The sequence below is a fragment of the Nansenia antarctica genome (genome assembly GCF_963989245.1).
Source record: "Nansenia antarctica genome assembly, chromosome: 11".
In the NCBI taxonomy this organism is placed as follows: Eukaryota; Metazoa; Chordata; class Actinopteri; order Argentiniformes; family Microstomatidae; genus Nansenia; species Nansenia antarctica.
The window spans coordinates 2,098,786-2,111,603 of NC_137681.1; the positions used below are offsets into that span (position 1 = coordinate 2,098,786).

Genomic DNA, 12,818 nt, shown 5'->3' on the forward strand with positions numbered 1-12,818 from the left:
TCATCAAATCAAAGAAAAAACAACCTCATCTTATCGACGACAGTCACAAGAACGGGCGTATTATCACAGCGATGGAAACGACTCTGTCTCTACCGACCACAGCTAGTCTCTCATACCGTATCCCAGAGAGGCAGTAGAGGAGAGGAGATCTCTCAGCTCTGATCTACAGCTCTGATCTACTGCTCTCCCTGTCTCTCCCTTTCAGCGACTATCAAACCAGACTGTGTAATTGAAGCCAGAGCACATCTGAGCTCCCTGACGTGTTCCGATATGGAGATCTGCCGCTCTGCAACACTAAACCTGCCCCCACTGATCTCCAACCATATGAGTGTCTAGAAAAGCGCTATACAAGTCTAATGTATTATTAGTAGTAGTATTATTATATGGTAGCTATTGTTTGTAGACAATTAACCAGGGAGGCCAATGCGGCTAAGGACGGTTCGGAGACGCCTCGGGGGTTTGTGGGTTAATTGTTAACTAACTTAATTGTTTTGGTAATTACAATTAGATTCTCTGTTCTGATTCGTCTATGAACATCTATCGGATCATTCTCTGCGTCGCAAATCAATTTAAATGTCACACCATCATTTGTTACGCTCATTCAATCAATTCAAATATTGAACGGTATAAATCTGTTTGTGTGAGAAAGAAGTTCAGCGCGAGCTCTTTGCTAGACGCTAAATGTCACCTGGGAAATTGACATCTAGCATACTTAACAATCCTGGTAAAGTAAAAATCAATGGGATCGAAAAAAACCACTGGAAGTATTACGTTATGGTCCGCTCTCAACGAAACACAGCACGCATTGTGTTCCCGTTTTTGAAGTTTCAGAAACTTTCAATATCCCATCACGCAGGAATGCACTGGAAGCAGTGAGGAGAGGAGCAGGAGTGGGAACATTGGTCTTTAGACAAAACAAGGCTACTCTTTCGGGGGTCTGCTTTCACTTGTCCGTCGCGGTCGGTTTCATGGTCAGATAATGACAACTGTTGACACTGAGGGGGTGGCAGTCTGTTTATGGGTTTTTTCACCCGGGATTACAAATAACAACAACGACCCGAATATGAAGTTCTCCTGTCAAACAACAAGGGCTCTGCTGAGGGGTTCTGTCACTCCATGTCGTGTGTCGCGTCAGACTGTTAAGAGTCCCCAGAGAGAGAGAGAGAGAGAGAGACAGAGAGAGAGAGACAGACAGAAACAGACAGACACGCAAACATACAGAAACAGAGAGTGAGAGTGTGACAGAGAGAGACAGACACGCATACATAGAGAAACAGAGAGTGAGAGAGAGTGTGACAGAGAGAGAGAGAGAGACAGAGTGAGAGTGAGAGAGACAGAGAGAGAGAGACACAGAGAGAGAGAGACAGAGTGAGAGTGAGAGAGAGACAGAGTGAGAGTGAGAGAGACACAGAGAGAGAGACAGTGAGAGTGTCCAGAGATCAAACAAACCCCTCTCTACCAAGAGTGCCACTGTGAGAGAAGCTCCCAGAATCAGCGACACAACCCCCCCCCCCCCCCCTGTAAGACCAGACCCCCCCTCCCTGTAAAATACTTCAAGACAAAAAAACGACGTCCCATATGCAACAGTTTAGAATCCCATTTGAATATGAAGTGCTCTGGTGCGTAACCATAGAAGATCACCGGCGCCCCCCTCCCCTCTCTGGAAGAGCTGTACAGCACACGCTGCCTCAGGAAGGCCTTCAAGATCTCCAGAGACCCATCCCACCCTGGGTACGAACACTTTGCTCGGCTGCCCTCGAACAGGCGTTTCAGGACCATGTTCGCAAGGACAAACAGACTGAAGCTCAACAGTTTAGAATCCCATTTGAATATGAAGTGCTCTGGTGCGTAACCATAGATACTACAAACACTCTGAGGTTGTTGGTGCGTAACCATAGATACTACAAACACTCTGAGGTTGTTGGTGCGTAACCATAGATACTACAAACACTCTGAGGTTGTTTGCGTAACCATAGATACTACAAACACTCTGAGGTTGTTGGTGCGTAACCATAGATACAAACACTCTGAGGTTATTGGTGCGTAACCATAGATACTACAAACACTCTGAGGTTGTTGGTGCGTAACCATAGATACTACAAACACTCTGAGGTTGTTGGTGCGTAACCATAGATACTACAAACACTGAGGTTATTGGTGCGTAACCATAGATACTACAAACACTCAGGTTGTTGGTGCGTAACCATAGATACTACAAACACTCTGAGGTTGTTGGTGCGTAACCATAGATACTACAAACACTGAGGATGTTGGTGCGTAACCATAGATACTACAAACACTGAGGTTGTTGCCCAGTGGTGTTCTTATTCACTCAGCCGGACACACTCAAACAAACAGTGGAAAACACATCTTTTGAACATAAAAAAAAAAAAATCAATAAGATATCTGAGGATGTTTGTTTGAGAGTTCAGGTTGATCAGTCGTAAGGAGACGTCCCTGCTGTATACGCCTGGAGACACATGGTGGGAACCTCCACAGGCCCTTCACACTGAGGGTTTATTTTGGTTTTTGACATGCTTACACAGAGAGAGAGAGAGAGAGAGAGAGAGAGAGAGAGAGAGAGAGAGAGAGAGAGAGAGAGAGAGAGACAGATAGAGAGAAAGAGACAGACAGAGAGACAGAAACAGAGAGAGACAGACAAACAGACACAGAGAGAGAGAGAGAGAGAGAGAGAGAGAGAGAGAGAGAGGGGGGGGGTTCCCAGCCCAGCCCCAGGGCAGTAGTAGAGAGTGTGTAGTGGAGTGTGTGACAGTGTCTGCCGAGGGGAAGTGGGGTTTCCTCCGGGGCAGGCGGGGCAGCAGGGGTCAGGGCCTGGGCGCTCGTTGACAAATTGAGCACAGTTGCGTTGAGGAGACTCTCCTGTGAAGCCCCCCCCCCCAGGCCTCTGCTGCCTCTGGTTGAGACGAGTGTGTGATGGTTGGGAGGGGTGGGGGGGCTCTGGCCGGGACAGGGGGCTACAGCGCTTGGGTGGACAGAGATCTGTCTGTCTGTCTCTCTCCTTCTCTGTCGGTCTCTCTCTCTGTCTCTGTGTCACTGTCTGTCTCTCACTCTCTCTGTCTCTCTGTCTGTGTCTGTCTTTCTCTTTCTCTCTCTGTCTGTCTCTTTCTCTGTCTCCATCCCTCTGCCTCTCTCCCTCGGTCTCTCTCCCTCGGTCTCTCTCCCTCTCGGTGGGGGGTGGGGGGTAGACAGCTCAGGGGTTAAACCCCCCACCCCCCTGGTCCTCACGGGTCACAGGCAGAGATTAAGGGTTACCAGGGTGACCGACGTCTCAGGCCTGATAGAACTTCAAGGGGTCGTGACACATTATCCCAACGCCTTAAGTGCCGCTGCATCCTCAACTGGGCTAATTGCAGCCAGATCGTTGCCTCCCCCCCCTCCCTCTCCCCCCCTCCCGCTCCACAACTACCCAGGATGCCCCTGTCACTTTGATTTATAAGACCTTCCGATAGGTGAAAGTTCTGCTGCTCAACGATCAGTAAATTCTTGAAGGAGGAAAGGAATTTAGATTTTTTTATTTTTTTTATACGATCCAGCGAAAATGAGGGAAGACAATGAGGGAGACTGTGTGAGATGTAGAGGAACAAGACAGACCAGCGGTCTTCTAGATCTGTGTGGCCTGCTTACAATCGACAGGCCTCACTTTATCACACGTTCTATTTTCCCATCAGCAGGACAACGTGTTGTACTATACGGGAGAAATTATGAGAACGTTCTTCATGTCCCTAGACCAGGCCAGGCCAGAACAGACCAGACCAGACCCAGACCCAGACCCAGACCGGTAGTTGGGGATTGGTGTTAGGTAAGTAAGTAAGTAAAGCTTTATTTATATAGCGCCTTTCGTACATGAAATGCAACTCAAAGCACAGGTAGCTGTGGATTGGTGTTAGGTAGTAGTGGCTTGGTAGACGTAGTAGAGGCTCTCACCTTGTTTCAGGAAGTCGTCCATGATGTCCTTGAAGGGCTGCAGGTGTTCCTCTGACGACACCTTACACACCTTCTCCACCTCACTGGTGCACGCTGTAACACACACACACACACACGTTTTAAATGCTTTATTTATGTCCACATAAATACAAAGTGCATTAAGGACAAACACTATCAGTGCAGTCATCAGTTCACTGGGAGACATTCATTTACGTTTGTGACTGTAGAGCAGCCATCATACACCTCCAACATTAACACAGAGGATGTTTCACATGTGGGTAAACAGACACAACAGCATTACTGTAACACTATATCTACTCTAAGGTACAAAAAGCAACGCCATCTCCATATTGAGCGGATACCGATAACAGCAGATATAGAGCAATACCTTGCTAACTGTTTAGCCTTTCTCTTGGAGATATGGGCCACACACACACGTCACATCACCTGGCTTCTGCGCTCTAGCTGACAGTAGCTAACAGCGTTGTGTTATAATGCTACATCAGTCATCTGACTATTGATTGGTCATTACATACAGGAAGTGGAATAGGAAGTGTACATACTGTACTGTTGATACAATATGACCATGCCATTACATAACACATACAGGTATAAAGAAACTTAAGGTAATGTGATCAGGGTTCCCACACCTTCTGAAACATCAAATTCAAGCACCTTTCTAGAACCTTTCAAGGACTTTCAAGGACTCAATTCCCTCAAATTCAAGGATCCAACACGGCATAGTTTGAGACAGAACTAATTGACGAGCTAAGTATTTTTTTTTTTAACATACATATATTTTGTATGAGAGAGAGAGAGAGAGAGGGAGAGAAAGAGAGAGAGAGAGAGAGGGGGGGGGGAATTCAAGCACTTTCAATGAGCCATGTCTATTTTCAAAAACTTTTAAGACCTTGATTTCTTTCTCAAATTCACAAACTTTCAAGGATTTCAAGGACCCGTGAGAACCCTGTTTGATCCTGCTAATGTCTGATGACCAGTTGTCTGGTCCTCACCCCACCCCTTGCCCTCCCTCCCTCCCCCCCCCCCCCCCCCCCCCACAACCACTAAAACCTAAGTAACTCTGTCACTTTCCCCCAGTAACAATCATCACAGATTGACAAATCCCGAGCGCTGTCACAGAGTCTGAACTTCTCCGTGAAGGAATGCGCCTCTCAGCGCTTCTGAGCAAATAAGTCTATTAGATGTCACCCCACCCCCCGACCCGCCCCACCCCACCCCCCCACCCCCCCCCTGAATGAAGACGGATGCGTCCTGTGGAATCCTCTAGAACTTCCATGAAGCCGGGGGAATCACGCGCAATCAGGGGCAGTGATGGATGAGAGGGAGGCTGGCCTGGCAGATAGAGATCTGAGGGCCTGACTACCATCTGGACTGGGGGGGGGGGGGGGGGGCGTTCAGCTGACCTGTGGGCAGGGGTGGGGGGGGGCAGGGGGGCGAGGGCAACGTGTACGTCTGCTACCGCCGTTTAGCTGTTTCTGTGACCCACGGTGCCCTGGGATAACAGCCTGGGATCACACACACACACACACACACACAGGCACACAGACGCACATAGAGACACAGGCGCATGCACAGACGCACACACACACAGACGCACAGACAGGCGCTCAGACAGGCACACATACAGGCGCACAGACACACAGACAGACAGACACACAGACAGACACACAGGCCCAGACACACAGACACACAACAATGCAGGCACACACAGACACACAACAATGCAGGCGCACACAGACACACAACTATGCAGGCACACACAGACACACAACGATGCAGGCACACACAGACACACAACAATGCAGGCACACACAGACACACAACGATGCAGGCACACACAGACACACAACAATGCAGGCACACACAGACACACAACTATGCAGGCACACACAGACACACAACGATGTAGGCACACACAGACACACAACAATGCAGGCACACAGACACACAACTATGCAGGCACACACAGACACACAACGATGTATGCACACACAGACACACAACAATGCAGGCACACACAGACACAGAGAGAGACACACACAGGCAGGCACACACACACACACACACACACAGACACACACACACACACACCCCTCTCAGATGGTAGGGATCAGAGGAGGTGGTCTGTACTGATCAGGGCTCCATGTTCCACCAGACAGCCATGAGGACATTCAAATGAGCAGCGCTCCAGAAATGTTCCCAGTCAACTAGAGAGCAGAGGGTGTAACACATCAGATACAGAGAAACACTCCACACCATCGAGATGGAGGTGAATTTGATTTGATGGCATGGGGGGTGATTCTGTGTCATATGGGAGAATGAATGCAAGGCAGACACTGGGGTGTCTGGGAGAAATGGGAACTCAATTCTCTCTCACTCTCTCTCCCCTCTCTTCCTCCCTCTCTCTCTCCCTTCCGCTCTCTCTCCCTCTCCTTCCCTCTCTTCCTCCGTCTCTCTCCCCCACCCTCCCTCCCTCCCTCTCCCTCTCAGTCCAGTGTGTTAGGCCTGCCCCAGCCAGAACCTGTGAGTGCGGGGTCGGGTCGGGGAAGTGTGTTTACACAACTTCTCTCCTGCTTCCTCATTTCATCATCTAACGAGCGGCTTTGGAATCGCTTCTGAAAACAAAACAGAAAAACCAACAACAGAAGAATCAGGGGGCGAAATTGGCAGGGTCCAATTACTGGGCCGGACGGGCCCTCTGAACCAGAACACCCCCCCCCCTCTCCCTCCAACCCCCCCCCCCCCCCCCCCCCCCTCCAACCCCCCCCCTGTGGCCTAGGAGCAGCCGGGCTGCCCTGTACACGGTTCAGCTTTAATCCACTTGATTGATAAGACTGAAGAGGGGTGGGGGGAGAGGGTTGGGGGGGGCGAGAGGGTGAGGAGAGGTGATGGAGGGAGAGAGGTTGGGGTGAGAGGTTTTGGGGGGGAGAAGATGAGGGGGAAAGGATGAGGGAGAGAGGGTGGGGAGAGGCTGGGAGGAGAGGTTGGGGAGGAGAGAGGGTGGGGGGAGAGATGGTGGGGAGAGGTTGGAGGTTGGAGGGAGAGACGGTGGGGGGGGGTTAAGTCCATCCGAATGAGGAATTTTTAAATAGAAATTAGAGGCGGGAAGAGAAGAGAAAGAAAGAAAGAAAGAAAGAAAGACCGACTAAACAGAGAGGTCTGCTTGCCATTTCAGGCCGCGTCGTTAACAACTTCCAGCCTGTAAACGGTTGACCTTGGGACAACAACCTTCCGCTCCGACCTCCGCGTTTCAAAGCCGCGCGGCGTCCCCGCCAAGGTTGCAGACCTCTGCGTTCACATCAATATTTACATATGGAAGTGGGGAGGACCAGGGGATAATTTGCGTAATAACTCAGGCATCTCTCCTCGCATAATGAGGATGGCGCTATGGCAACACACACAGAGAGAGAGAGAGAGAGAGAGAGAGAGAGAGAGAGAGAGAGAGAGAGAGAGAGAGAGAGAGAGAGAGAGAGAGAGAGACACACACACACACACACACACACACAGAGAGAGAGAGAGAGGCTTACTGGGGAACAAACAGGATTTTCGGTGTCATTTTCGATGTGATTTTATACTATGGAACTTAGGGGTTCATGGTATGGAACTTAGGGGTACATAAGCGCTTTGAGTTGCATTTCATGTACGAAAGGCGCTATATAAATAAAGCTTTACTTACTTACTTACATGCTATGGAACTTAGGGGTATAGGGTATGGAACAACCTAGTGGGGCCGTTGTGGTGTCTCAGGAGGTAGAGCCGCCGTCTAATGATCGCAAGGTCGGCAGATCAGCGGTTCAAACCCCGGCTGGCCACGTGTCGAGGTGTCCTTGGGCAAGACACTGAAGCCCAAATTGCTCCCAGTGAGCGGGCCGGCCGGCACCTTGCATGGTAGCTTGCCGCCATTGGTGTGTGAATATGTGTGTGAATGAGAGGCCGTTGTAAAGCGCTTTGGAAGAAGGCCGCTATATAAGTGCAGTCTGTTTAGGGGACGCCGTCACAGAGTGGGAACTCGTGGGCTTCACACACTGAAAATCCACGCTCTGCTGCACTGTGGGGCTTCTCTCTCACACTGCTCTCTTTCCAGCTCTGTTCTAGTATCTGTGCTGGATGTGGATGTGTGTCACCAGGCCAGGCAGAGCTAAGAGGGGCTCTGTGGTGGGAGGAAGGTAGGGAGGCAGCATGCTGGAGGACCAGACAGGCAGGGAGGGAGGCAGAGGGGGGGACGGGCTGGGATGTGGTGCCTGGGAGCGGGTAGGCAGGGGGACACCGTGGGGGGGGGGCTGTGTGGTGGAGCCGGGCGTCAGAAGACAGGCTCGTTGTGATGCAAGCGATGGAAAGAGGAACGGTACGTGTTAGACACAGTCACATCACAATGAGCCTCCAGTTTCTACCCCCACCAGCCTCAACCAGCCTCCCCTGCTGTGTAGCCGTTGGCATAGCAACCAGCTGAAGCAGCATTGAAGCCAAGGAGTCTGCTGTCAGTATGCTGCTCACTACACAACACACAACTCTAAACACACACACACACACACACACACAGTTTTGTCAGTGGCATCCCTCTCAGCACATAACATCTGTCTTAAAATAGTTGAATATTGCACTAGTGTGCAAAGACAAGTACAGACCTAATTATTTCCACTTCTCAAAAAGGCAGTTAGCTGACGCATAACCGTTTGCAGTTTTTCGTGAACATAAGCGGTTTGATGTCATCTGGCGCTGCCCTCTGATAACGTGTGTCTGCTCCATTTGGGTGCAGTTGAAAAAAAACTAAATAGGCACGAGTTGTGTGACTTTCCCTTTGAAAAGAGTGAAGAAAAAAAACGAACCTAAAAACGGGCAGATGTTTTAGATCAGGCTATACACAGAACTTAAACGCGAGCAGGAAAAGAAGGCCGTTGCTTTGGCTGGCTGGCTGGCTGGCTGGCAGTGTGCTAAGACACGCTAAGATGCTACAGATACCGACATGTCGTAGGATTTGTCTGGGCCGTATCTCTCAGAGACAGAGAGATCCCTCCAACAAAAGGAGGATTGACCGTCGCTTCAGATAGAACAGCTCTTAGATCCAGGATATCCTCAGCTCCTTAGAGAACACTCCAGAGGGTCCTTAGGTCGACCGATTGAACGATCAGACGCCCTCATCCCTCCCTCCCTCCCTCCCTCCCGTCATGATTTATATATTATAAATATATACAATCATATTAAGATAGAAACGATTATTTTCAGAGTGTAAATCACAGTAGAGATTGTCTTGGACGTTTGCGATCAAACCATCTGAATATAATAATATTATGCTAAACAGAACTCTCCTCTCTTATTGGTTAAGACAGATAGCTAGACCGTTTTAAAAACCCCAGCCCAAAGCACTGGTGGTTTTTGACCGACGAACCTGGGTTCAGATAGTATTTAACATGTTTCAAATACTCTTTGCTTTAGCCTGCCTGGAGTGCCAGATAAGTCTTGGGATAAAGGTTCGGACTCGTGGGACGTTCCCATTGGCTCTATCGGGCCAAGCAGAGTCAAGCAGAGCTAAAGCAATCGTCAATGATTTCAGACCCAGATCTGCTGGTGGTTATAAACCAGAGAGAGAGGGAGGCATTATCGGCACTAAACCCCCCCCAACTCCTCACGTCAAGGCTGGGCGCCCCCCCAACCCCTCACGTCAAGGCTGGGTGCAGGTCGACGGGGATGACAGCCTTTGGTCCCAGCATCAGACAGGCCACGGGCTTGAAGATGCTTATCAGTGGCTGGGAGTCTGGTCCCACAAACCCCCTGAGACACCCCACCCTGAGAATTCCAGGAGGGGGGGGGGGGGGGGATCGGGGGGGGAGAGATTTAGTTACCTCGGAGGTCTTTCCTTAACTTGCCCAGATCCTTTTCAAAGTCCTCGAACTTCATCTGGGAGGCCTGGAACAGGTCCTGGGGCTCGGGGATGGGGTACACGCAGGTCTCCTTGCCCGCGTTCTGAAACCCAAACACAGGGTTAGGGTTAGGCAGGGTTCCCACACCTTCTGAAACATCAAATTCAAGCACCTTTCAAACACGGCAAAGTTTGAGACAGAACTAGTTGACGATCTAAGTAAAACATTTTTTAATAAATATATTTTTTGAGAGAGAGAGAGAGAGAGAAAGGGGAATTCAAGCACTTTCAATGACCCATGTCTACTTTCTAAATCTTTTAAGACCTTGATTTTTTTTCCCTCAAATTCACAAACTTTCAAGGACCCGTGGAACCCTGGTTAGGGTTTAGGCCTTCGAGGGGCAGGGATGTCAGTGAGCTCTGCAACAGCAGCAGAACAAGCTCTTGAAGAGCTAAACACACACAGCACCAGTCAAACGTTTGGACACACTTTCCCATTCAATTGATCCCAACCACATCAGACAGGCCAACACCCTCCCAACATTTAAACAGGCCCTCAAAACCCACCTCTTCAAGCTCGCCATCACCAGTTAACCCTCTCCCCCTCCCCTTCCCATGTGTCCCCAGCACTTTCTTCTATTTACCTTTTGTTCGTTTTTATTATTACTACTTGATCTTTTCAGTTTGTAAAGCGTCTTTGAGTGTCTAGAAAAGCGCTATATAAGTCTAATGTATTATTATTATTATTATTACTACATACCACGCACACACACACACACACACACACACACTCACAGCTGGGATGAGTGGGGCTGGGGTCATATACCAAAATAATTAGTAGTGTTTTGTGACTACAGGCTTGTGGAAAAATAGGGCAATTGTAGAATAGAATAACCAGAAACACAAGCATTTAATAAAGACAAGAGCTTCAAAGAAGAAGCTTCGTTTCAAATCCGGATCGAAGGACCGGTCTGTCTACACGCACACACACACGCACACACGCACACACAGCCGAGCCAGGAGTTCTGAAAGGCAGGAACCCAACACACGAAGGCACAGTGCAATCAGAAGTGTGTATCATCCCCCTTAAAAAAGAAACAAGGGTTTCAAAGGAGTGTATACAAACCTGGAGACAACGTCTGGATCAAAGGGACGTCCCAATTGGACACATAGCGGAGCAACGTGCTCATCTCTAGGGCTCGTCCTGCGGGTTGGGTTTTGGGTTTTGGCCGCATGCTAACTCCCATGGTATCGTATAGCTAAACACCTTATTTACAATGGGCTCCCTTTGGATGTGGTGCCAGATATAACTGACTGCAGGCCCGGCAACAACAGTGAGCATTAGTTACCGCCGAAAACGAGGGGAGAGAGGGAGGGAGGGAGGGAAAATAAATAACGTTTAAAAACAAGCGCCGTTCGACCTCCGTGCCAAGAAAAGAAGAGAAGAAAGCGGAGGCAGCTTAAGATCCTCCACATGGAGAGGAGGGAGAGTGGGGACTTCAATAAACAGCCTCAGACCCAAACCTACCTCGTCAAAGTGCCGCAGATAGTACGCCACGATGTAGGACAGCAGGCTCCGGGTGTTGTCCTGCGAACAGAGGGAAACATCAGGAACGGGCTTCGTTCAAAAACACAACTCATATACATTCATACATGGCTTGGAACACTGAGACACGGAATCTGTCTTCCTATTTCTCCACCCAAATAGTTCTGTTTCATCTTCCACAAATCCCACTCTAGAAACCATAATGTACAAGATATGGTAGGAGAGTGAAACATTCTCACAGTTAAAACAATATATAACAGAAAAGTCACCATGTTTTTCATTCAAACTTGTAAAAAAAAAAACTTGCAATGATGTCTTACTTGCGATGACAACTATGTCATGTGTAGTTTTCACTCAGTTTAAAGCAGAATTTTACCCTATTGTTGTGAAGGCCCACAGTTTAGAGCCAGTTGGTTTCCCCAGATCAGCCCTGTTTTGCCCCTGTTATTTCCTTTATTATTTTCCATACTGTTCATGTACGTTTCATGAAGGTGTATGTATTGTTATTGTAATGTTTATGTATATGTTTAATGACGTGGTATATCCGGGGTGTGTCCGTGACCCGGATGCTAGGTTGGTGTATATATAGCGACGGAAGTGGTCTGTGCGTCAGAGTGGTGAGAGTGATGAGTAATGAGAGTGACATGAGAAGGAGAAACGAGAGGTCGATCTAAGATGGCGGAATCAGTAAAACGCACACCGTGCTGAAGCTGAAGACCTGAAGAGTGATTACTGAGTTTACCACTGTGACAGAGGGCAAACCTTACAGCAGCAATTCAACATCTCTCAACAGTCCACAAGGAGAACGGGAGACTCTGAGTGTCGGAGGAGACCTGCCTTTGGCATTGACTGTTAGTAGTGAATCACGGGCTACCCGCAGCACCGCGGGAGTTCGGAGTTCGTTGAGTTGGCAGCGCTAGCCCAGTTTAGCGGTGTCCCCGTTAGCCAGCCTTGCCAGCCGCCGGCTGCTAACGTTGGACCAAGCGAGACCCAAGCAGGACAGAGCCGTCGCCTTCACGAGGTGGATTGCGACCGACCGTGGACCACCGGACCTGAGCCATTCCCACCTCGTCGTGGACTACGAAGAAGCCCCTTTCCCTTCGAGTTGCTACGTCACCCCCCCCCCTTTGTCTGCTGCCTTCCTCGAAGCACATGCGAGCTCCAACCAGGCCTCAACGCGCTCCTTGCAGTCCGGGACTCTAAGCCTTTTCCAGGCTAGGTACTGTGAGTGAGTGATTGAGTGTGTGTGTGGCCGGCGGGGAGGGAGTATATATATATGGGGATGTATATATCATTTGCGTAAATAAATGTGTTTGTTCATCTTGGCTACATTACTGTGTGTTTAGTTGTCTGTTAGCTAATGCTAATTCTAATGCTAATGCTAATTCTAATGCTAATGCTAATGCTAGTACTGCTAGTCTAAAGGGTTGCTGGCGCCCCCTGCCTGTA

General features: G+C 49.3%; 1 protein-coding gene across 1 annotated transcript in view; it reads right to left on the reverse strand.

Moving 5' to 3' along the window:
• fmn2b (formin 2b) overlaps positions 1-12,818 on the reverse strand; it is a gene marked incomplete at both ends in the record, with an annotated part of 78,056 nt that overhangs the window by 17,245 nt on the left and 47,993 nt on the right. The window contains 3 exons of the mRNA XM_080541877.1: positions 3,946-4,038; positions 9,807-9,927; positions 11,352-11,411. Of these exons, the coding sequence (XP_080398003.1) occupies positions 3,946-4,038; positions 9,807-9,927; positions 11,352-11,411 (274 nt within the window). The remainder of the gene's footprint in view (positions 1-3,945; positions 4,039-9,806; positions 9,928-11,351; positions 11,412-12,818) is intronic.